The sequence below is a fragment of the Bombus impatiens genome, unplaced genomic scaffold (assembly GCF_000188095.3).
Source record: "Bombus impatiens unplaced genomic scaffold, BIMP_2.2 scf_0463, whole genome shotgun sequence".
In the NCBI taxonomy this organism is placed as follows: domain Eukaryota; kingdom Metazoa; phylum Arthropoda; class Insecta; order Hymenoptera; family Apidae; genus Bombus; species Bombus impatiens.
In genome coordinates, this window is record NT_176882.1 from 122037 (window position 1) to 146139 (window position 24103).

Consider the following 24103-nt stretch of genomic DNA (forward strand, 5'->3'; position numbering starts at 1 on the left):
ACTTTTATTTTATGTCTTTAATTATCGAGTGCAAAACTAATATACAAAATAATTTGTTCTGTTCACTCTTTAAGTGATATATAAAAACAAAGGCAGAATATTTGCTGCCATCTATTCAAAGACTACATAACTTGCTACTACGAATAACTTCACTTACATGTTTAACATTTAGATAAAATACATAAATAGGTATTTGAATTTAAATAATCAATTGTACAAAAAATTGATAATTTAAAGTGAAAAAAATAAATAAATAATTTCTTTCTAATCAATGATGATACGTAAACATAACCTTTAAATTTATTATATATGCTTTAAATTCATTGAGTAAAGGGTCGATAATATGGCTATTTTTCAGACATTTGGAAAATATGTAAAGTATTACAAACCATTTAATACAAGAATGTTACTAAATTATCGAAACCGTTTTTTGTTTTATTCGTCGTATAATTTTTCAACCTTGAATGACAAAAAGTCACAAAGCCTTTATCACTATTTATACTCGAAAATTTTAGCCTGTGGACCTATTACAATTCATGATTACATGAAAGAAATTTTAACTCATCCAACTGTAGGATACTATATGAATAAAGATGTTTTTGGAAAACAGGGCGATTTTATAACATCACCAGAAATTACACAATTATTTGGAGAAGTATGTAAGTCATCTTCTCGAAAAACTTTTGTTTGGATTAAATTGTTATAATATGTAGCATATATAATATATATTTATTTATGTTTTAATCATTTATTTTTTAGATGATAGCCATTTGGATGAAATATGAATCGCACAAGATTTCTAAGGGTCCTTTTCAAATAGTTGAATTAGGTCCAGGTAGAGGAACTTTAATTAAAGATATATTAAGGGTATGTCTTTAATATTCAAAGTGCAAAATTATACAGTTATTTTATAAATATATCTCTATTGTACAGGTGTATAAACAATTTAAATCTCTAGATAATATATCAGTACATTTAGTTGAAGTTAGTCCTACTTTGTCTTTGATTCAGGCAAAGAATTTATGTAAAACGATTACAGAATATGATACAAAAATTAATGAATCTAAAAGTAACCCTATCAATTACTATAGAGAAGGTATTACAGAAGATGAAATAAAAGTATATTGGTACGATTCCATTAAGGATGTGCCTAAAAATTTTAGTATATTTTTAGCACATGAATTTTTTGATGCATTACCAATTCATAAATTTCAGGTATATTAACTATACCTAATATGTACAATTTATATATAATACTTTATATACATGTAATAATTTTACATTTAGAAAACTGATAGAGGCTGGTGTGAAGTTTTAGTAGACATAATTCAAGGAAGTAATGAAGAGAAATTTTGTTATGTGTTATCAAATGCTCCAACACCTGCTACCTTTTATATATCAGTAATACTACTTGTATTTTATTCTAAAATAAGATAAAATACAAAATTACAGATTAAATATATTTTGTGAATATCTTTCAGAATGATGAAAAAAGAGAACATGTTGAAATTAGTCCAGAAAGTTTAATAATAGTGGATTACATAGCAAACTTTTTATGGGAATGTGGTGGATTTGCTTTAATTTGTGATTATGGCCATAATGGTGATAAAACTGATACTTTTCGTGGATTTTCTCAACATAAAATACATGATCCACTATTACACCCAGGAGCTGCAGATTTAACAGCAGATGTTGATTTTGCAGCTATTAAAAAAATTGCAGAGAAAGATGATAGGTTAATAACTTTTGGACCAGTAACTCAATCAAGCTTTCTACAAAACCTTGGAATTGATTTAAGATTGCAAATGCTCTTACAAAATGCTTCAGAAGAAAGAAAGAAATCATTACGAACAGGATATCATATGATAATGGATGAAGATAAAATGGGAACACGTTTTAAAGTTTTATCACTATTTCCGTCTATTTTAAAAGAATATTTCGAAAAAGTACCAGTAACAGGTTTTTATTAAACATGAAGATTGCAATAAACTTTATTCATCTATACTAAAATTTTTGTAAAAAAAATTATGTATTGCAATAATTTATTAGCAATTATTTGCAAAAATTACATTTATAAATAAGGATTCATGCCTAATTATGATTTTTAATTTCAGATTCATACTTTTTCCATATCTCTGAAAATTTTAATACTTTCTCACGTTGTTGATCAAAATGTTCTTTTTTTGGTTTTCTCCATATGTCCCGATTTAGATCCAACATCCCACCTATAATTTCCTGCAGTAAATAGAATATTTGAAATTAACATTTTTGCGAAATAACCATTCATTCATACTTTTCTTAAAAGAAAATTACCTGTGCAAAATTTGTCGGAAACATATGCTCGTCCTCAATAACATGAGCATATCCTTTATTTCTTTCAAATTCTACCATAAAATATGATAGACCATTTGGAATAGCTTTACGCACATCTTTATTTTCAAAATTGATTACTTTTTTATTCATTGACCATTCAGTTTCACATTCTAATAAGGCTTTCTGCCAAAAACATCAAATATAAAGCTTGATACTATTCAAATGTATTAAATTGTCTATGTATATATTTACCTTAAAGTATATTGGAGCTAATTCACCGATTCTTTTCTTCAGTGGAACACATTCCAATTGCATATGTGAAAATTTGTGACGAGTCTTGTAAATTTCATAGAACACTGGATACAACTTTTGATCCATGAACATTTTATATAAAGCTTCTTTAAACATCTGAAAATAAAATACTTGTAAGGAAAAAAGGCATATTATTAAACAATAATATCCAGAAAATATGTTTTACCTTCAGCTTTTCCCAAATATTTTCATCTAATTGTAATTGACAAGCAATATGGTGTACAGGTGTTATTATACAATGCCCGGAAGTCAAAGAGGTATAGTGAGGTAGACTTAAACAAATATCAGAATCCATTGTAATGATCATGTGTTTTAACATGTATTTTGAATCAATACACCAATAACAATTATCCAAACTTTTTGATAAACGTTTATGTTCCTTAATTGCACGTGAACGATCTTTCTCATTTTGTTCAGCATCTGATTTAATATGTGTAATCTGTTCCTCAAACATCTCATCCATATCTCCATTCTATAAGTTATTTTACACATCATGTATTCCATAATATCTTTTAAAATAGATTTTGTATGACATACCTTAGAAGCAATCTTAACAAATGCTGCATCATCTTCATTTGTAGATCTTCCTTTTTCTTTATGGAACTTGAACACATTGATGATGTTATTGAGATTTAATATTATTGACTATAAAAGTTATATTTTAGTAAACATACCAAATTTTCCAATGAATATTTATCATCGTCGAAGTAATGTCTCACTTTCTTGCCAGAAACATGTGTTTCTGCATTTTTCCGTTTACTATTTTGTGAAGATTTTATAGTTTGAACTCTGGATTCCAATGGTCTTGTAATACCTATTATATGTTATTCGTTATTTATTTCAAATGTACAATTTTATACACATAATACATACCTTTTGAATCAGTTTGTGTAAGAATTACATTTTGGACTTCTTCTGTACTGCATATTTGAACATTTTTTGCGATATCTCTAGCATTTTTTAACTGAATTTTTAGTTCATCAGCAAGTTTCTAAAAAAATATTATGAATTTTTGCAATTTCTTGGCACATTTCGTGTATGTAGCGTAAAACGTTAATAAGTATACATACAGTATTGCCCATTATTTCAGCTTTAACAATTTTTGCCCCTAGCTTATTCATTTCTGCTTCTGTCAGAGGTTTAGTTTCTCCAGATTCTGTATTATTTCCATCACTACCAGAAATTCGTTTTGCACGACGGCCGACATGAGTATGTGACGAACTCAACATGTTAAAGCTTCAAAAACGTTTATTTCAAGTATGTGTCATCACAACTAACCTTAATATTTGTTGTGCAGAATTGATAGTTTACAGATCAGCATGCCATAAGGCACGACTGACTCTATGTATACCGTATATCGTATTGTTAAGTTGAGTAAAAGCTAGAGGCAGTGAGTTTCCTCTCTGGTAGAAGTAAACAAAACTAATCACATTGTACACAGCAGTTTCAGCTATTGGTTGATAGTCGCTAATGAATTATGATTTTTACGAACGTTTTGGATATAAATTTGCATGATACATCTGGTCTTTTCGCTTAAGAGGTTAATGTACGAAAAAAGGATAGGAAAAAAAGGAAAGTTGTGAATCAACTAAGAATTTAATCACGTAGTTTTATTTATTTTTCCAGACTCGACTCATTGGATCACGAACTTATGACGTCCATACGCTGCACAAAATATAGATGTCGTCTTTATTTCGTGATTGGGTGATTTCAAATTTCGCTCCTAATTTACACATCGATATTGTTAAACATAAAGCCAAATTCATGTGAGAGCATTACAGTACTATATTGTACATAATTTAACCAATCAATAGCGACTACGTAGTTACCGCGTAGATTTTGCCGCGCAAACGTTACAGTTGTTGCTTAAAAACAATTAATTGAATATATTGGTTATTTTGACATTGTAAGTTGAGTACTATTTATTGTTAGTTCAGTTATTCTTCCTGTTTTGACATTGACGTGTTAGAACGTAAAATACTTTATGTTAAAGGTTCTATAGAAAAAGTTATTAATACTTTATGATTTTTTGATACTAATCTATTAACAATTATTTACAATTATTAATGTTTTATCTTCTACATATACTTAATAATGTCGTTAAATGTTTGATAATATCGAAACATAACAAATTATAAGTAAGGAGGTTTTAAACGAAAACAATTATTTAAACAAACTTTCATGTAATTAAATCAGCTGCCACCAAACCTTGTTATCAAATAAAGTAAATTTTAAATTTATTTGTTATAAAGAAATAATGTTCTCTAATTTCTATTATTTTTGTATTTTCTACTCTGATTCAATTTATATGTATATACAAAAATTTTCATTTTAGATAAATTTATAAATAATGATTGAATCTGACCAAAGTGACAAAGAAACACAGGATGAAATACCATCTTCAAAAATTTCTGATAATCCTGTAGATACAACTGAACTTAGGCAGAAAAGGTTACGCGAAGAAACCTCAGAGGAGGAAAAATTAGATTTACCTTCTAAGAAATTATGTACATCTATTGATGAAAAAATATCTGAAAATATTTCAGAAGCAAATGGTACTGCTGAAGAAGTAAAAGAAAATTCAAAGAATATAAATATTGATGATAAGAAGGACAAAATTAACTTAGTTTCGGATGAAAATAAAAATGAATCTGCAAAAGAATCACATGTTGGAGTATCTGATATTAAAAATAATGAAATATCAATTACTAATGATATTGCAAATAAAAAAGAAAATGAGTCTAATATTTTAACAGATATAAAGCAACAGGTAATGCATAAATTACGTATTTAAATTTTAGTCTACAAGCAATGCTAAACGATATACATATTAATATTCAAAATATTACATTTTTTAATAATTTGCATTTACTTTTTTGGGACAGGGAAACATACACTTAGAAACTATATCAAATTTTAATACAAATAATGCAATAATAGAAGAAAAGACAGAAGTGGAAGAAGAAAATAATGTTAAATCAAAAAAGAAAAATAAAAGATTCCAAATTGAAGATGCTGAAGTAGTGGAAGGTTTGGAACTTTCTGTAGAGTGTGCTAGTGATAAAGAATCTTCAAGTTCTTCTGAAAGTGAAAGTGGAAAAGATAAACAACTTAAGCCAAAAACCATAATTGTAAAAGCAAAACCTAATGATTCAGAACTTGATGTTAGTTCTTCTGAAGCAGATAAATCAGATTCACAAGAGACATTTGAAATTAAACCTAAACAAACTGGAAAGAAAGAGAAAAAAAGAGGTAGGACTTCTTTCAGCAAAACAAAAAATACTGACTCTGAAGAAAATAATGATGATATTTCCGATGAAGATTATAGTCCAAAAACTAAGAAGAAACTCAAGAAAGCAGGAGCAAATAAAAAATTTACAAAATCAGCCACAGAATCAAAAAAGGGGGGAGGTAGAGCAAGAAAGAAAGTTAAGAAACCCGTTGAAGATATGGATGGTGAAGATGAAAATTCTAATATAACAGAGGATCTAAAGTCAGAAGAGAATACATTTGATAGAAAATCTGTGAAAAGCAAAAGTGAAAATGAAAGTGACAGTGAAGATGATTCTCAAAATGAAAAAAGTAAAACCAAAGTAAGTTTAATAATATTTCTGCATCATATTTTATGTTTCCAAAATTATGTTTTTATGTTCTTCTAGAAACCTGAAGATAACAGAAGAATACAATTGTTAAAAAAATATATTAGACTTGCTGGAATACATGTAAAATCTTATAATGATCTTTGGACTAATTGTAAATCAAATACTGCTAAAGTAAGATGTCTTAGAGAGTTATTAGCAAAAAATGGAATTAATGGCAGACCAACCGTAGAAAAATGTAAAAAAGCCAAAGAAAAAAATGAAAGCCTTAAGGATGTTGCTGAGTTAAATACTAGCAATATTATTTCAGAAGGTTTGTTACATTATAAAACCTATAAGAAATAAATATCTTAATAATAAAAAATTTCAGGACGTGTTACACGTGCTCAGAGAAATAAGGAATCAACAAAAACACCAGAAACGCCTACAAAACATCGTGAAGCACGCAGTTCATTTAAAAGAGTTTTAACCGTTGTTGACAGTGATTCAGAATGAAGTATTATGAACTTTTAACCCTTTAACCTACGACGTCGAGTTACTCGTGGTACGTCCTTCGTGCTACATGTGACAAACATTTCTTTTTCTTGGCCGCATTCAGACGTGTAGGTATATTTTTTTGAAAAATATTAGAAAGATATCCTTAAAAATCGTGTCCACGATCAATTGGTAGTAATAATTTATCAAATATCTTGTAACATAAACTTCGAACGCTCGGACAGATCGTGAAAGGGCTCGACGTCTGACCGACCCTGCCGATGGTTACAGTACGCATTGTTGGAACTTAAATTGTAGGGCAAAGGGTTAAAGAAATTTGTAAAACATCAATATTATTTGTTTACTTACCTTCTGTGGTAAGTATATATGTCATATTTATTTTCTTAAAAAGAAAAATTGTGCACACAGATACATATTATGTATTCAGAAAAAACTGGTAATCAATGAATTTGATATCAAAAGATATATTGAGATTACGAGATTGAGATATTGCAGTAAAAAAACACATAAAAGTTATTATAAAAATTATTTATTATGATGTAAAAGATTTTATAACAGATCTGCCTTTAAACTTAGAATATAAAAGATTTGTATATCTCAAATTGATTTATGTCTTTTGGATATGTTTAATTAATTTTCGATGAATTAAAATTAATTTTTTCATGAAATTGTACAAAATAAGAAATCAAAATAATAGAATAGCATTCCTTGTTATTTCGGAGTTTATAAAAACATTTAGAGCTTTTAATAAATATATTGCTTGTAGAGCTCTAGTTATATATAGAAATTAATTAATATTTCTGGATTAAACTTTATATAAAATATAATACAATTTGCGTAATTTTATATATAATTTATATTTGCTTAAAATTCTCTTAAAGATTGGTAAGTCATAATTTGATAGAATACTATAAGATATTTCTGAATGCATATATCTTTCTTCTGAAAACAGTTAAAATTATACTCATTTTATTAATTCATTCGCAAAAGTTATTATAGAGCTTCAGTAATAAAATATTCTAACATAAAAGTAATGACTAAAATAAGATAAAGGTCAAATTGTTTCATATATTATCTTTTATAATAAATTGTATAATGACTTAAAATGTAATATAAATGTACGTATATAACGAATATTTGTTGAAAAAATGATTTAGATACGTAGTAAAAATATATATTTTTATACACATGATTGTGTAAAATGTCTGTTTTTCAATATGATGTACATTTCATGCTGATAAATATGTACAACAAATTAAAGCTACATAATGCACTGTATTTTATAACAAATAACACATAATATTAAAAAAAGATGCTAGATTATTAAAAATAGTATAATATAAAGAAATATTTCCTGATTAGTTATTTAATTTCTGGATGCAAAAAGTTTGAAATACATTCCTTACTACAAAATATCTTTTTCTCTTTAACTGCGAATCTGCCATTTAACAAATTTTTATTACAAATATAACAACGGAAACATGCCTCTGTTGCGTGAAAATTTAAATCTTTAACAGCAACACCTTGTTGATCTGCTGCAATTACTTTCTCACACATGTTACACGTTTTTGCATATGTTTTTTGATAACACAAGAGACATAATGGACGATCATTTTCTGTGATGTACTGTTTCCCAGCCAATGGAACATCACAATCCCAACAGCAAAAATGTTTTACGTGATAATTATGTCCTTCTGCGACAGTATACTCTCGCACAAAAATAAGCTGAAAAATATAAGATAATATAAAATTTATTATTATGAAGTAGAGATGAAATTTTTTGGAAACCTTTTTAAGTATATTGTACATACCTCATCACAAGCAAAACATCTAGGAATTCCTAAAAGTGTTGCTAAATCTCTACCACAGTATAATTTGTTTTTATAATAAAAGTATACCAAATCTACTAATAATTCATTACACATACTACACATGAAACACCCTGGATGCCATACTGCATTTTTAGCTTTGTCCGTAATTACTGCAACATCACCAACATGGAATCCTTCTTCACATTTATGGCACTTTTGTGATTTAGAATCTATTGTTAATTCCTCCATGACACTCTTAAGATGTGTTATATTTGGAACATGGTGTTCCAATGGTTTTGCTGTAGAATTAGTTTCATAAGGAAAAATCTGGTTTTCCAATTTCTCGGAATGAAGGGTGGTGGATGGTGTTGTAAAACTATTTACTGTTGCTTGATAATTATTAATATCGAAGATTTGTGGATATATTTGTGATGATGACGCTGGTGAAGGAAATGAATTTTCCACTACTTTTGAAGGAGTTTGTGATTTACATTCTGTTAGATTTTCTATGTTGAAACCTGTAGAATACAAAGGATCAGATTTAACTAAGTTTGAATTGGTTTTCATTATTTCCATTTCTGTCTTTATTGGCCCAGAATTATGAATATCCTTTTTTATTTTTTGTAGTTCATCCTTTGATGGAATTAACATTCCAGGATATTTTACACTACTAATAGTAACTGTTTTATCAGCTCCTTTATTTGTGTTTGCGGGAATATTTTCATTTTGTAATCCAAAAGCAGTGTTTTTACATAGTGAGTTGTTTGAATCTGAACTTCTTGCAAAATTGGGAATATTGGATAGTACCTGCCCTTGATTTTCTTGATTACTATACTTATTTGTGAGCTTTTCGCGTATATACATTAGACCCTTTTCGTCTAGTGTACTTCTAACTATATCATTTGCATGTACTGTACTAGGTGGTAGCAAAGCATCTGCTAATAGAGCTTCTACAATACCAACATTATCATTTATTGGTTTTGAATGTATCAGAGAGGTGGATGGATTTTTTAGTACATCTTTGTATACTTCTTTGTGATATCCTGATGGAGTACAAAGTGATGTCACTTCAGAACTAACATTTGTGACTGCTGCATCATTTAAATACTTCAAGTTTTCAGTTGTTGGCACATCTTTTGCAATATCTTGACTATTACTTTTATTAATTTCACCATCTTTATTGATTATATTATATTTTTCAAGAATTGGAATATTCTTAATATTACTACTGTTACTTGTATCTAAAGGAGTAGGAAAATTATGTACATTTAAATTTTCATATAAATTCTTCTTAGGTGAACTTTTTGGAGCAAAACTGCTTGGTGTACGTAATTGAACAAAGCTTGGTGGCACATTAAGTTTATTTTGTGGACTATGATGTTGCAGGTCTGTTGCATTTACAGGTGTTATTAATGATCCATCAAATGGACGAGCACTTAATATCTATAGTAAATAATATATATATAATATATTAATAAATAAATATATATATTATTGATTTAATTTATATGTACTCAAATTTAATTGGTGATTAAATTTCTAATGTATAATAATATCTTACCTTTGTCACTGTTCCTTGTCCCACATATTTTTTTATATTTTCTAAATACCTCTCAAATTGTTTTTTCTCTTGTTCACTTAACTTATCACAAGTTTTATAATCTATGTCATGAAGAGGTAACTGTTTTTGTAATAATTGTCTCCTCAGAGCTGCACCAGGTGATCCCTTAATGGGTAATTTTTCCATAGGTAAGGCTTTCATATAGTCTATAGCAAGTTCTTTTGTTGTATCCGGTGGAACCCATTCAAATGCTTCTTCTGCATGTTCTTTTCCACTGTTTATATGTAATACTAAAAAATTTAATAAAAAGGTATTATATTGTATATATATATTGTGTATATTATTTTAATTTAGTGGTATTTACATATGGATTTTTTCTTATATTTTCTTGAGTTCCCAAACAACAAATCAAATTGAGGAAAATCGTCATCATCAACATCATGATCATCTTTACTGCATTTACAATTTTTACAAATTTTTCTCCAAAAATGTAAATCCAAACCTGGACATGCAGCTTTACAAAGAACACAAGGTGCTCCTGCCCCAGCCTCATGTGCCAATCGAGGCTGAATAAAATGATTACAATGATATAGAAATTTCAAAAGCAATTAATTTTATTAATAATCTCTAGAGGATTAAAAATTATAGGTATTTATAACTGATAAATTCAAATAAAATTTTCTACGGTTGTATACTATTTTTAGTTTACTAAATGTATTTAATGATTAAAATGTTTTGAATTATATATAAATAATAATAAATAATTATATATAAAGAATAATAAATAGTAAATGTAAATAGATATCATATTACAAAGGAAAAGCGAAAAAATATATCTCTAAGTATACTCTAAAATCGCTTCTTTAAATTCTCACTTTTCTTTTCCGATTTTCCAATTCTAGCAACCATTTCGGACGATCATTTACATCTGTATTATTCATTTCTAATCAATTTCTTATTTTTTATTATAAAAATTGAAATTATATTTGTTACACCCAGTTGACACTTGCACAAACGTGTGACTCATCACTATGCCACATTAAAGCAGTGCTTATGTCCCCCCTTCTACTATACTCGATAAGTGGGGCCCACTCACATAATGAAATCTTCCTTCAAAAAGATTTCACATATACATACACTATATATCATACATTTTCACAATACTCAGAATACTTCACATATTCAATTCAGAGTTCAGTGTTATCTTATTATGTAGGAAAAGATATATATTAATATTTTTTATTTATCTAACATGTGTAATATGGTATAAATTATTTTCTTCATTTTTATAAAAAATTTTTATTGTAAAGAAAATTAAAATATACTTATTTTAACAGAGAAGATTTGTTATAATTTGAGTAGTACTATCAATAAATAAACTATACATGAAAATAATACAAATGTTTGAAGAATTCTATAATATATACATGCTTCTTTATCTGTATACTGAATATATACAAAAAAGGCTCATTTGAATATAACTTCAGCATGTATTGTTTACCTTCTGCTATATCCATTAAATTTTTCAATCAGTTCCAAAAGCGGTATCAAATTCTTCTTGTGAAATCTGAAATAATTACTCTTCTTTAAAAATATATATATGAGGGTTTATTTTTTAAGGAAATTTTCATTTCAAAAATTATATTAAACGCACCTTTTTCTTTTTTAACTTTTTAATTAATGCTATGTCTTTTGCTAAATCTTTGATATCTTGTTCATTCATCTTTTTTTTTCGCTTTTTTGTTGAGTTTTCTGACATCTTCTGCTTCAGTTTTTTCTCTTTCCTTTTTTTACGGTTTTCTTGCTTTTCCATTTTCTTTTTTTTATTTTCAGACCATGGTTCAGTTTGTTTACATTTACGTTTCTGTGCCTTAGGCCATACTCCGGTGTCTCGAAAAATCTTTAATTTTTCTAAACGACTTTTTTCTTTTTGTTTATCTGAATATGTAATTGAATTGATATCAGTATCTTCTTCTTGAAAATTTGACATATCTTTTCCTTTAAGTTCTGGCATACGAGGCATTCGTAATAACCCAAAACCCATTGCCAGCTTTCCTAGATCAATATCTTTCAATCTTAATATTAAATTACATTCATGCTTATTGTATGCCTGTACATATGATACAAATGCTCTGTTGGCCTTGTCAAAAAGAGAGCGATCTTGTTTTTGTAAATTTCTCATACATGTTAAACACTTTTTGTATGAAATAATGGATGGCTCCAAAACTATTTGCTGTAGATCTACTTTTTGATTTCTTTTAATAAATTCTACGTATGCATCTTCTGTTTTTAAGAGAAATAACAATGCATTTCCTTCGTTACCTATTCTAGCAGTTCTACCACATCTAGAGCAAGTTACAACAAAATTATAAATAATAAGAAATTTTAAAGTTAGATCTACTCTTACCTATGAACAAAACTACTTGCTGAACATGGAGGATCATATTGTAATACCCAATCAACTTCTGAAATGTCAATACCACGAGCCATTACATCTGTACAAATTAAAATTCCACTTTCAATAGATCGAAAATCGTTGAATACTTTGTACCGCTTGTTTTTCATTTTGCCATGAATTGCAAATACTTGAATAGTCGGCAACATTCTAAAACCAAAACACGTTATAAGATGTATCTTGACAGAAATGTACCTAAATGGTTTATAACTTACGTTTGTGCAACATGACTAAAATAATCAACACAAGCACAAGTAGATAAAAAAATCATATATTTTAAATTAATCCCTTTACGCTGAATAAAATCTATCATTATAGATAATTTATATTCAGCATTTACAATGACATAATTATTTATTAAATTCGTAGGTGTAGAAATATTTGGTTTTTCTTTAACAGTTATCACAGCTGGGTTTCTAAGCCCAGCTCTTATTAACTGCTGCAATTCCTTTGTTTGAGTTGCAGAAAATAAACCTGTTCTTCTGAGACGTGGTAAATAAGATAATATTGTATCTAACGTTGCAGAAAATCCTAGATCTAATAGTCTGTCAGCTTCATCTAAGATCAGTACTTCCTATGAGTAACATTGCTAATAATTAATTTAAACAAAATATTACTATAAAAACATATTTTATATTTAAATATTAGTTACCAAAGATTTTACATATGCTGTCAAGTTTATACTTTTACAATTAGACAACATATCTTCTAATCGACCAGGTGTGGCTACAATAATATTTGCTCCAGCTTTAAGTCTATCTGCATCTTCTGCAATTGTTGTACCACCAACAAGTAATACTTGTTTTAAATCTGGTATATTGTCTAGAAACTTTTGCAAAACTTCATTTATTTGGATAGCCAATTCTCTTGTAGGACTGATTATTATTGCTCCAATTTCTATAGGTTTCCATTTCTCATTTCTTTTCTGTTTTAAATTTACGTAAATAATGATTACTTTTTTATCCAAAATATATAAATATGTATTAAACAAAAATAATCACAGGTTGTAGATTTCATATGATACCTGCAATATCTCTAAGAGTGGAACTAAAAATGCAATTGTTTTTCCACTCCCTGTTACTGCTTCTGCAGCAACATCTTTTCCTTTTAGTAGTAATGGTATGGAAGCTGCCTGTGTATAATTTAAACAAAATTTCAAATTTACAAAATTTGTAACTATTTTAAACTATAAATATTATTTTATCAAAGGATTCAAATCTAAAATTTGTCATAACTTTATAATTTTGATTGCTATAATTTACCTGCACGGGTGTCATATAAGGAAAGCCAAACTTTTCAATGGTTTTTAATACAGAATCACTTAAAGGCAACTCTAATTCTTTCCAATTTTGTGTTTTCATTATGAATTGTAAAATTTTAAGTTAAAGTAAGTTAAAAAATTAAAAAATATATAATTTTAACGTTACTTTTTTTCAAACATAATTTAATAGAGTTTTATAGGTTATGTTGAACATGCCATTACTACTAGTATAGAGTACAATGTAAATCAGATTGTAGATGATTTATACGTACATATAGAATACCTTAATAACCTTATCGTAGATTTTTCAAATATCATTTATATAAATCAATCTTTAGTTTCAGGATATATTTAATATTTTTGAAATGTGTTTACTGTGAGATGTGGAAACTTTATATTAAATTAAATGTAAAATGTAATTATGAAAGGAAAGAGATATAAATAAAACGTATTCAACAAGTTTTCGTGATTAAAATTTAGATCTTGAAACATTTTATAGGAAGTTAAAAATAAATAAACCATCATGTATAAATTGGCTTTTAACGCATTGAGTTTATTTTGATGTTTTTTTTTAAATCTCTTCCATATAAAATTTGTGTCTAACGATGCCACACATTCAACTATCTCTCAGATAAGGATCGTCCTTGCCTTTATTTCTTTTATGTACACGACTAGGTCTAAGGCCGTAATTCAATTTGTTTTTTTTTCAATGCCATACTATCTGACAGTATTTGTTTATACACAAGAGGTACACAATATATTTAATTGTTATAACAATTTTAAATATTCGACGCAATAAATTCTTCAATCTAGTGGACAATAAAATATTGTTACCTTTCTGAAAATTTCTTCAATACTTTCCTTAATTTATAATTCATGTTATCTATAATAAAAAATAATGCTCATTTATAAAGACATTACATAGATTACGTAATACTTATCTAAATTAAGCTTGAGAAGAAGAGAATTTAATTTAAAAATTGAATATAATCAATGTAATGTTCCTTGTATCATTTTTAAATCTATTTCTACTACTTTTATCTATTTTTTTTTTACGAATATAAGATCGATAAATATTACTGTAAACATGTTATTGCATAAAAAAAGGATATCGAAATTTTATATTTTAAATCACTAAACAAAAATTAATACATTTGTACCTCTTTATATATGCAGATGGTTTTTTTTCACGACAGGATCGTCTGTCGGGTCGTTTTAAACGTTACTTGCCAGATCCTTTTTCTCTTATACATTTTTTCTAATTAGATTTATTCTTTGCTTTGAGGATCTTATGTATTAGCATCTCATAACAAAATCCGTCATCAACAAATCGCAAAATTTGAAAGTTGACTTCAATTATTTCAATATCATGTCATTTAATTTTGTACAATTAAACGCAATTTAATGAAATTTTGAAGAATTATATCGACCTGTTCCTGTGCTTCTTATCCACTGCAGCAAGATATCAAATATGAAAGCGCGAGCAGAAAAATATGTCATATGTTCTATTTTTTACATTATACCAATAATTACTTTGTGTAAAAAAAAGTTTTACTCGCGTGATGTTCACAATTACTCCGTTTTTGAGTACTCAAATCTCCGAAGATACGTTCACTACCAGACTATTGGATAGCTCTCTGTATCAACCTTACAGGTTGAATTTTGGTTTAATGAATGTTTACAAAGTAGTGTGAGCTATGATAATTAAAAGTGAAATTTCTTTAATTTTAATATTTCTTGCAGTATTTTATAGTCACAGTCCCTCATTTCTTTCATTTCCTAATATAATGCATAGGCACCACCTACCAATACAATTTTGAAATTGTTTGTTTGCCAATTCTCCTTTTACATTTCATATATTTCTATAAATTAATCTCAAAGATTATGTTTGTTTTTTGTTGTAACATTTAAATTAATAATATAGTAGTACACCATGGTAAATTGTATACTGAAATCTGTCTCATATGATTAAGATTTAAATACAATTTGAGGGACTAAATGTCATTGTGGGTCCTCTGTAATTAACTAACCCACTTCAAAGTCACTTTCAAGATGATTAGCACTTCATTTTAGGTTATTACTATTTTATAAATTTTTCTTTTTTGTAAAAGTGGCTGATTATTATCTGAATTAAATAAAACGCATACTATTTTTGTTTTGAGTTTGGAATGATATTGCTATTATTAATAGAGAAAAGAAAGGAGAGTGAAACTTATAAAATTGCTTGTAGATATATCGACGCATAGAACAAGCAAGAAAGTCATTTTAAGTGCCTAACGCCATCATGAAAGTAACTTAAATTTATAAACTTTATTCTACCTCTGCAGAATACTAGTAGTTTCTTCTTTTTCCCGTTTCTGATTGCAGCTACTGATTGTGCGGCAAAATCACTGGTATAGTTTGCTGCGCTCCTGGAGGTGGTTGTGGCGGCAAGTATTGCATATGTTGGGGCGGTATTGGTATATGAGGAGGAATTATAGGACACATTATTGGATAACTTGGAGCATGGCCTTGAGGAGGTGGTGGAGGATATGTGGGTTGTGGAGTACCAGGAGGATTGTAAGTGCCTGGTGTGTGTGGTGGATTAGGATTAGCTGGAGAGGGGGTTTGACTTGGTGGTTGTTGAGCAACATGAGGGTGTGGATGTGTATGTGGACCCATGTACTGAATACCAGGAGCCTGTGGTCCTGGTGAGTCATGGTGATGATAAGGTGTTGCCATATGTGGCGGTGGTGGTGGTGCCTGAACCATGCGTACCATCTGTTGATATGCTGGTTGAGTAGGATAAGGCACCTGGAATGGTGGATGTAGAGGTGCTGGTGCCATTAAAGGTTGTCCAGTTGCTGCTACTACTTGCATCTGAGAGGCTATATCTTGAGCACGATGTTGCGCATGCATTACTGGTACTGAAATAAGCAGAATAACATGCAATTTTATGATTATCTCGAAAGAGATCTATGTTTTGGAAAAAAATTGAATATAAAACATTTATTAATAAATAGAATATTGGAAATAAGATGCAGATACCTAGATACTGACCCTTCCGGAACCTTGTCACAGGTTGAGTCGGTGGCTGACTGAACGCAGTTGGTGGTTGGCTAGTCATTACATATGCTGGCATGACTACAGTTGTAGGCATAGTTGCTCCAGTATATTGAGGTGTTTGTGGTGTGTGTGGTCTACTTGGTGTTGGTGTACTTGGAGATCGCTGAAGGTATAATATTTATATTATAATTCAATATTACATTATCGCTAATTTCTAATCTAATAAGTGGTAGCTTACCGGCGTGAAAGCTTTAGTATTTGGATTGAATTCTTTAGCATTTGGGTTTAACGTAGATTTTTTGAAAGCTGTCGTTATTTTATCGGCAGTAGCTTCTTGTGGGGCTTGGGTTACAGGGGGGGTGTTTGTAGAAGTTTGTTGTTGTTGTTGTGATTGGGGAGGACTTGTAGATCGCAATGGTAATGGACCTGGTGGTGGTTTACTAGTGACCACAGTTTCTTCTGGAACAGTTTGATTTTGATGTGATTGTTGTTGTTGTTGTTGCTGCTGTTGTGGAGGGTTTGGATGCTGTTGCTGTTGTTGCTGTTGCGGTTGCTGTTGCGACGATTGTGACGTTGTGTGCTGATGTGATGACTGATGATGTGTTTGAGTAATTTGAGGTGAAGTATGAGTATCTTGCTGATGTTGGTGTTGTTGCTTTCTGGTAACAGGTGGTGTATCTTGTGCTGGTGTTTCTGCTAATTTGAACTCTGATGCAAATTGCCTCAATTCTGAATGTTGTTCTTCTCTACTACGTGGTGTTGGTACCTTTAACGATATATACGTTCCATAATTTTGTACACATAAAGTAGCTTAAATATAATTTATAGAAAAAGTATTACTTTTCTATGATCTGATTTATGGGAAACTATCTCACATCGTTGTCCTTCAACAGAATTTTGTTGTTGTAATTGACCATGCTGTTGATGCGATGACTGCTGTTGTTGATGAGCAGTGGTAACATTCGTTTGTGGGAATGGTGCTGGTGGTGCTTTATCTGCTTGATACACTTGTTGTCTGCCGGGCCGTTCACGCTTTTCTGTATTTATTTTGGATGATGATGTCTGTTGTTGCTGTGGTGGAAAACTGACTTGTGGTACAGAAGGTGTTGCCTGAGATTGCGGTTGTGATTGTTGAATCACAGGTACTATAAATATAAATTTGTTTAAAAGAAAATGTACGAATTATTTTTATGTTTCTATATTTTATTATTATGAATGTAATTAGTACCTGGTGGTGGTGGTTGTGTTGCTGGTGTAGGCACAAATGGTGGTGGAGGGTTGTTATATGTAACCACTAGCCCCAGGCTTATTGATACTGGATGTTGTACCGAAGGATGAGCACTTTGCATTCCAATAGGAAGATTCGAATTTGGAGGAATGTTCACATTTACGTTGGACGGAGATTGTTGATTAAAGACATTTTTATTAGCGGTTGCAGGTCCTGGCGAGGGCGGTGGTTCACTAGATCTCATCAGCTTCGCACTATTTCCATTTTTCTTCTTCAGTGGAGGTGGAATATATTTACCTTCAGTAGGTCTCACCTAAAATTATGTAAAATTAATAGAAGATAAATAATTCCACACTTTCTAAATATAACTATAACAGTAGCAAGAAACTGCACCACGGCTGCAAATCTCTCCTCTTCATCGCCATTTTCCAGTTCTAGTCTAGCTTTGTAATTTGGCTGTGACTCTATTTCATTTGCAATTTCTGCAGCCTTTTGTTCTTGTTCTTTGTAATCTTTTGTATCTTTTCTCTGAAGTGGTAATGTATAAGCAGCTAAAGTTGGTTCATATGTTGTTTGAACACCATACTTTTGTTCATTTTTGCGAAACATATCATTAGCATCCCACCCATTCTAAAGTTAATTTTATATGTATACATGAATACATTACTTATATATGTATTTATATTCTTTTTATTATTATAAATATTATGTACTTACTGTTGTACCATCCAATTTTAAATCATCTCCATTCATAGTAGCAGGAGGAGCATCCCAAGGTTCCAATTCTTTCTCACCAACTACACCATTATATTTACTAATAGAAGTGTCTGTTCTAAACCCATCACGTGTAGCATAATCTAAATCAATATCCTTGGCAGACATAGTAATAATATCTTGTGGTTTAAAAATTAATTTCTCTACTACACTTTCTACACTAAATTTTCCTGTAACTTCCACACGATGTGCCATTTCTAAGACAACATCAAATTGGCTTGAGAAAGTGCGAAAAATACCTTCATACATTGAACCATTTAATGTTTGAATCTGTGATAATACAAATATATTACAATAAATATGAAAAGAGCTTACAAAATTTATATTTTATATGTTTTATTAATGAAGAAAGTCAGAAAAAAATATGGTCTTTGTTTATTCTTATCAAATAAATCTATTACCTGTACAACATTGCCAACATGACTGGTTATGGCATGCATAAAATGGGCATTATTATATACCCCTTCAGCAGCAACACATCTTTCTTGTGGACCACGAGCACGTGGTGATCTGAAAATAAAATCATATTTATAAATCCAATATTGTCTTTAAATATCAAGAAACGAAAAAGTTTAGTAGTTGAACATTTAAAATTTGTTCAGTTTGAAAGGGATAAAGAAGAATATGGAAGATATATAATGAAACAAAAGAAAAAGATACCTGTTTGTGTTTGAACGATTCTTTCTTTTGCTATTCATTTTGCCACTCGACGAGGATTCTTCGCCAGTGGTTGGTGGAATTCTGCCACCGGTTTGTTGCGGACCTTCTCGTTTCCTAGTGGGGACCGGAATTTTGACTAATTTCCCGGTGACTACTTAACGTCAAAAAATATTTTCGATCGAATATCCCAACGCAGGGAGGTATTAACGATTTTTTTCTTCTTCAACGAACTCCTCGTTAGATATTTAAAATTTCAATTTCAAATATTTTTCGACCCCAAAATGATTGACAGGAGGTATTAGCTATAACAACTACCAACATTCACGATCGGTTTTCGAATCACAATCGTTTATAGGTTATGCTCCAATGGTTATCTAAACACTCGTTCGCGAAAGTCTAGCGCGTGCGTGACTTTCGGATTTTGACAGACACAAGAGTGTAAGCAAAGAAAGCAGGAACACTTTGTATTCGAAGAGACGTACGGGGGAACACGGTCTGCTCGACACACGATATCTTGCTAGTGCGTGACGTAACTCCGTTCTCTTTACGCAGGAAATCACCTTTATGGAATTTTTGCGTTGACGGAGTTAAGAAACGAACAACGGTAGCCCCAAATAATGATTTCGGCCACGAAATTGTATTTCTATTTAATTAATCAACATGTGGTAAACGATAAAACTTAGCACAAGTCGCCTGATCAACCTGATCCCGGTGACTGTCAAATACAGTCGCCACCTAGTGAGAAGTTAATGCAAATTCTGATAAAGATCATTCGCAATGCTCTTTCTTAAAGAACCTATTTTCATTGAGACTTCCTTTTCTGGTGAAAATGCAGCTTTAATTATTACTTATAGTAACCCATATATATTTAGGAAGGATTTTGTTATTGAAGATTATTCGAAAACTTGTAAATTGAATTATATTTTTCAAAATATTCCATAACATATTTATATTTCAGTCGGTCTAAAAAAAAATTGATGTGTTATATATCTAGTAATTTCATTTTAAACTTCGATCAACTTGTCCATACGCATCTCTATTTCTCTCATCTCTGATTCTCGTTATAAACTGTGTGCAATTTTCGAATAATATTCTTTGTTCTATCGGAAATGAAATCGTCCACTTGACCCAATATATGTACGCCTTGAATTATCCATTCAAATCCCTTATTTATCTTTTTCTCTCTATCAGTACGGTCAGTTGAACGGCTCGATAAGACATTTGAAAGTTCTGATGAGGCACTTTGTTCCCTCGCAAATATTTTTTCTGTACCCATCATTATCATCTGGTGGACAATTCAATAATGATATACACCTCTGAACAATTTATAATCAAAGTATAGTGTTACTTACCAAAAATATTGCAAAAGGAAGTAATAAGGACGTTTTCATTTTTTCCAAATCAATTATATGTGTAATTATATGTACAAAAATAGTATCAAAGATCAATATTACTAAAAATGTTGATGAACAAAAAGTGAATGAGATTGTATTCTCAATGCAATTTACTTAGTTAACGTTCTTACAGTTATTTAATATGTGCCAGTCTCTTGATGAATTTATTTCTCTTATCCATATATTTTTCATCTGATGGTATTTGCTGACGTTAAATAAATGGTTTATATGTTTAATATTAAGCAATGCATTATTTCAAGTGATTAAGCAATTTCTTCTGTAAGCACAATTATTATGTCACAATCGATCGTCGTATCCTTTCAAAAGTTAGTTGAACGATACATACATTTTTGTTTTTCCTACATTCATACATATATACATACATATATATATATATATATATATATATATATATATATATATATATATATATATATATATATATATATATATATATATATATATATATATATATATATATATATATATATATATATATATATATATATATATATATATATATATATATATATATATATATATATATATATATATATATATATATATATATATATATATATATATATATATATATATATATATATATATATATATATATATATATATATATATATATATATATATATATATATATATATATATATATATATATATATATATATATATATATATATATATATATATATATATATATATATATATATATATATATATATATATATATATATATATATATATATATATATATATATATATATATATATATATATATATATATATATATATATATATATATATATATATATATATATATATATATATATATATATATATATATATATATATATATATATATATATATATGTATATATATGTATATAATATTATATATATATATATATATATATTATTATTATATATATATATATATATATATATATATATATATATATATATATATATATATATATATATATATATATATATATATATATATATATATATATATATATATATATATATATATATATATATATATATATATATATATATATATATATATATATATATATATATATGTATGTATGTATGAATGTAATAATATATATATATATATATATATTATTATACTCGTCAAAATATTAATTGATGATACGGTACAATGGAAGAATGACGAAATTTTAATTAATTTAACTTATTAGCTTGCCTGTATTTAACTTACAATATAATACAAAATAATTAAGAATGAATAAAAATAAACCTATCTGTAACGAAATTGTAAGAAAATATATTTTTCATAGAGTTAGTTATTGAAAAATTTTGTTGAACTTCTTCTCTTTCTCCATGTAGTTAATACATTTTCAAGCCTGAGGAAATTTGGCTATTCAGCTTTTCTGAGCTGCGGCGGCCTGAAGTTGATTGTTTAGATTTTGCGTTGCTTCTACGGCAATATCAACGGCCTGTTTCGTGAATTTCGCAAGATCTTCCTGGATTTTTCCAGAATGTTGGCTCAGAGATTTAGCGGCTTTATCAGATTCCTTGAGTACGGTTTGAACTCCTTCTTGGAATTTAGTTTGCAATTCATTGACTTGTTGCTGAGCGTTCGGAATTCCACTGTTAATATCTTCGACGACCTTGTTAAGCTTGACCTTAACGCCGTCCCATAGTCTTTCCAATTCAGGGGTCTTAGTCTTGACCTAAATAGACGTAAACAATATTTGAATTCTTATTATACTTTTTTTTAAGCCTAATCCACAAATTTTATTTACTTTTTTTATAGCCTTGTCTTTCTCAAAACGATACAATTAAAAAATATTATTTCATAGAAACTAAGTTTCTAAACATATTAAATCAAGTTCAGTTAACTAAATAGTTCATTATTACCTCTTCAGTAATGTTTTTCATGTAATTTTGGATATTGGTAATGAAGTTGGTGCTCTGTTCCTTGACAGTTTTTACCATAGTCTCTTGATCGGGGATATTCCATTGTTCCTGAATTTGTTTGGCTAAATTGTTGATGTTCGTTTGAGCCTGGTTGATGAGTTCGGTCAATTGAACTTCAGGAGATCCCTGAGAATTGGTAGTACTGGACGGAGCAACTTTAGCTTCCGAGACCAGTGCAATAGCGAAGATGATCGTGAAAATGGTTTTCATTTTCCTTGGATTCACTGTAAATCAACTAGAAAGTAACTGATGTGCTGGCTACACCAGCTACTGCTTTTATAGGCGATTCTTATCAAGGGTGCACGAGGGCAAGCCAATTATCTCATTAAGACGATGATGAATTGTGATTTTAGCATTCCTCTTTAGACGCTTTCAGAAGAAAGTCTTGAGAATTTTTCTCGATAACCATTAATTTCATTCAGTTCTTCAATGATTTATTCAAAAGATAATAATGAGAAGAATTTGATTACAACTTAATATTTACTAAAGATATTGTCTGAAAATAGGTTTATACACTTTTATGAATAAATATTTTATAGCATTAGTGCGTAAGATTGGGATGGATAATTTAATTTAATTTTGTTTTTTCTTCATCAAATAATAACATGGTTAAGTAAATACTGCGATATATTCGTTAAGTTATGATAAGTGATTATATATTTTTTCTTTCTCTCTCCGATGGTCGATTTTATATTGATATCCTCGAGTTAAAGTTCAAGATAAAAACGAAGTTTCAAGGCATTGCATTTCTCTCTGCGGAGAAATTACATTATCTTAGCAATTAAATAGGATTGAAATTCACAAAAATATCAAAACTACCAAATTTACATTTATGTTAGCTATTACATCTTCTTCCAACCATTATTATCACGAACATAAATATTATGTTGAGAAATTTGATATTCAAAAATGTTTCAAGAAAGAGTAACTCCTCTACCAAGCAGTTACTTAATCACATTTTTGATCTTTGAAATTTGCTGTTAAATATGTATTAGATGCATTTATAGGAAGTTACGTCAAGAGGACAAGGTCTTGTGGAAAAATTTCTATTGATGCACTTGTTGATTCTTCTGTTGCATGTGTACTATCGATGCTACGGAATCATTCCTTCAAAGTCCATATGGAACAGCTGGTTATCTATATGTGTACTGTCGGTCAATAGAAGCCTTGACCCATGACCATTTTGATTCTATTATTTGCAATACATTCATACACTTTCACCCGATTTTT

At 29.0% G+C, this 24103-nt stretch overlaps 6 protein-coding genes across 12 annotated transcripts; 2 read left to right on the forward strand and 4 right to left on the reverse strand.

Annotated features, from left to right (window-relative positions):
• Positions 1 to 96: 96 nt before the first annotated feature.
• On the forward strand, positions 97 to 2031 carry LOC100749650 (protein arginine methyltransferase NDUFAF7, mitochondrial). The gene is made up of 5 exons (XM_003490672.4): positions 97 to 655; positions 760 to 867; positions 934 to 1215; positions 1288 to 1401; positions 1482 to 2031. Exons 1-5 carry the CDS (start codon positions 344 to 346, stop codon positions 1968 to 1970), a joined length of 1305 nt encoding a protein of 434 aa, XP_003490720.1. The 5' UTR covers positions 97 to 343; the 3' UTR covers positions 1971 to 2031.
• Positions 2032 to 2069: 38 nt separating this feature from the next.
• On the reverse strand, positions 2070 to 4232 carry LOC100746540 (CWF19-like protein 2). The gene is made up of 8 exons (XM_003490650.4): positions 3696 to 4232; positions 3499 to 3616; positions 3300 to 3439; positions 3163 to 3228; positions 2792 to 3097; positions 2566 to 2721; positions 2314 to 2496; positions 2070 to 2235 (listed from the first exon to the last, which is right to left on the reverse strand). The coding sequence occupies exons 1-8, from the start codon at positions 3852 to 3854 to the stop codon at positions 2092 to 2094; spliced, it is 1272 nt and encodes a 423-aa protein (XP_003490698.1). The 5' UTR covers positions 3855 to 4232; the 3' UTR covers positions 2070 to 2091.
• Positions 4233 to 4407: 175 nt separating this feature from the next.
• Positions 4408 to 7115, forward strand: LOC100740466 (claspin). 4 transcript variants are annotated; one of them, XM_033321546.1, is made up of 6 exons: positions 4408 to 4531; positions 4961 to 5395; positions 5511 to 5877; positions 5947 to 6218; positions 6285 to 6537; positions 6595 to 7115. In XM_033321546.1, the coding sequence occupies exons 2-6, from the start codon at positions 4976 to 4978 to the stop codon at positions 6717 to 6719; spliced, it is 1437 nt and encodes a 478-aa protein (XP_033177437.1). In that variant the 5' UTR covers positions 4408 to 4531; positions 4961 to 4975; the 3' UTR covers positions 6720 to 7115. The 4 variants fall into 4 exon arrangements, 3 of the variants coding, with proteins under 3 accessions (XP_033177437.1, XP_012242619.1, XP_024224293.1); XR_001102373.3 differs by having other exon boundaries at positions 4409 to 4531; positions 5511 to 6218; positions 6595 to 6830; positions 6944 to 7115; XM_012387196.3 differs by having other exon boundaries at positions 5511 to 6218.
• A 756-nt stretch (positions 7116 to 7871) lies between these two features.
• Positions 7872 to 14051, reverse strand: LOC100740345 (probable ATP-dependent RNA helicase DDX55 homolog). Of its 3 annotated transcripts, none has more exons than XM_033321544.1 (8): positions 13809 to 14051; positions 13571 to 13678; positions 13199 to 13471; positions 12762 to 13120; positions 12499 to 12696; positions 11746 to 12436; positions 11593 to 11658; positions 10246 to 10381 (listed from the first exon to the last, which is right to left on the reverse strand). In XM_033321544.1, the coding sequence occupies exons 1-7, from the start codon at positions 13905 to 13907 to the stop codon at positions 11617 to 11619; spliced, it is 1770 nt and encodes a 589-aa protein (XP_033177435.1). In that variant the 5' UTR covers positions 13908 to 14051; the 3' UTR covers positions 10246 to 10381; positions 11593 to 11616. The 3 variants fall into 3 exon arrangements, with proteins under 3 accessions (XP_003490727.1, XP_033177435.1, XP_024224290.1); XM_024368522.2 differs by lacking the exon at positions 10246 to 10381 and adding an exon at positions 10580 to 10657; XM_003490679.4 differs by lacking the exons at positions 11593 to 11658; positions 11746 to 12436; positions 12499 to 12696; ... (2 more) ...; positions 13571 to 13678; positions 13809 to 14051 and adding exons at positions 7872 to 8444; positions 8531 to 9973; positions 10456 to 10657; positions 10967 to 11296 and having other exon boundaries at positions 10092 to 10381.
• Positions 14052 to 14339: 288 nt separating this feature from the next.
• Positions 14340 to 19652, reverse strand: LOC100740024 (ataxin-2-like protein). 2 transcript variants are annotated; one of them, XM_012387194.3, is made up of 9 exons: positions 19515 to 19652; positions 19256 to 19364; positions 18798 to 19124; positions 18474 to 18710; positions 18081 to 18393; positions 17693 to 17997; positions 17091 to 17618; positions 16847 to 17015; positions 14340 to 16713 (listed from the first exon to the last, which is right to left on the reverse strand). In XM_012387194.3, the coding sequence occupies exons 1-9, from the start codon at positions 19550 to 19552 to the stop codon at positions 16175 to 16177; spliced, it is 2565 nt and encodes an 854-aa protein (XP_012242617.1). In that variant the 5' UTR covers positions 19553 to 19652; the 3' UTR covers positions 14340 to 16174. The 2 variants fall into 2 exon arrangements, with proteins under 2 accessions (XP_012242617.1, XP_003490725.1); XM_003490677.4 differs by having other exon boundaries at positions 16835 to 17015.
• Positions 19653 to 22095: 2443 nt separating this feature from the next.
• On the reverse strand, positions 22096 to 23211 carry LOC100740590. Its single transcript, XM_024368531.2, has 2 exons — positions 22814 to 23211; positions 22096 to 22626 (listed from the first exon to the last, which is right to left on the reverse strand). Exons 1-2 carry the CDS (start codon positions 23081 to 23083, stop codon positions 22315 to 22317), a joined length of 582 nt encoding a protein of 193 aa, XP_024224299.1. The 5' UTR covers positions 23084 to 23211; the 3' UTR covers positions 22096 to 22314.
• Between the last annotated feature and the right edge of the window lie 892 nt (positions 23212 to 24103).

Excerpts from the sequence above, each read along its gene's own strand:
- LOC100749650 (XM_003490672.4), top strand. The coding sequence starts at position 344 with ATGGCTATTTTTCAGACATTTGGAAAATATGTAAAGTATTACAAACCA. Across the intron at positions 656-759 it reads TTACACAATTATTTGGAGAA|ATGATAGCCATTTGGATGAA; the intron begins GTATGTAAGTCA and ends TTTATTTTTTAG. Across the intron at positions 1,216-1,287 it reads TACCAATTCATAAATTTCAG|AAAACTGATAGAGGCTGGTG; the intron begins GTATATTAACTA and ends TTTTACATTTAG.
- LOC100746540 (XM_003490650.4), bottom strand. The coding sequence starts at position 3,854 with ATGTTGAGTTCGTCACATACTCATGTCGGCCGTCGTGCAAAACGAATT. Across the intron at positions 3,098-3,162 it reads TTGTTAAGATTGCTTCTAAG|AATGGAGATATGGATGAGAT; the intron begins GTATGTCATACA and ends AATAACTTATAG. Across the intron at positions 2,236-2,313 it reads TTCCGACAAATTTTGCACAG|GAAATTATAGGTGGGATGTT; the intron begins GTAATTTTCTTT and ends TATTTACTGCAG.
- LOC100740466 (XM_012387196.3), top strand. The coding sequence starts at position 4,976 with ATGATTGAATCTGACCAAAGTGACAAAGAAACACAGGATGAAATACCA. Across the intron at positions 6,219-6,284 it reads ATGAAAAAAGTAAAACCAAA|AAACCTGAAGATAACAGAAG; the intron begins GTAAGTTTAATA and ends ATGTTCTTCTAG. Across the intron at positions 6,538-6,594 it reads TAGCAATATTATTTCAGAAG|GACGTGTTACACGTGCTCAG; the intron begins GTTTGTTACATT and ends AAAAAATTTCAG.
- LOC100740345 (XM_003490679.4), bottom strand. The coding sequence starts at position 11,032 with ATGAATAATACAGATGTAAATGATCGTCCGAAATGGTTGCTAGAATTG. Across the intron at positions 9,974-10,091 it reads GACAAGGAACAGTGACAAAG|ATATTAAGTGCTCGTCCATT; the intron begins GTAAGATATTAT and ends TATTTACTATAG. Across the intron at positions 8,445-8,530 it reads GATGTTTTGCTTGTGATGAG|CTTATTTTTGTGCGAGAGTA; the intron begins GTATGTACAATA and ends TATATTTTTCAG.
- LOC100740024 (XM_003490677.4), bottom strand. The coding sequence starts at position 19,552 with ATGAATAGCAAAAGAAAGAATCGTTCAAACACAAACAG. Across the intron at positions 19,125-19,255 it reads ATGTTGGCAATGTTGTACAG|ATTCAAACATTAAATGGTTC; the intron begins GTAATAGATTTA and ends GTATTATCACAG. Across the intron at positions 16,714-16,834 it reads CCGGAAGGGTCAGTATCTAG|TACCAGTAATGCATGCGCAA; the intron begins GTATCTGCATCT and ends TGCTTATTTCAG.
- LOC100740590 (XM_024368531.2), bottom strand. The coding sequence starts at position 23,083 with ATGAAAACCATTTTCACGATCATCTTCGCTATTGCACTGGTCTCGGAA. Across the intron at positions 22,627-22,813 it reads TGAAAAACATTACTGAAGAG|GTCAAGACTAAGACCCCTGA; the intron begins GTAATAATGAAC and ends ACGTCTATTTAG.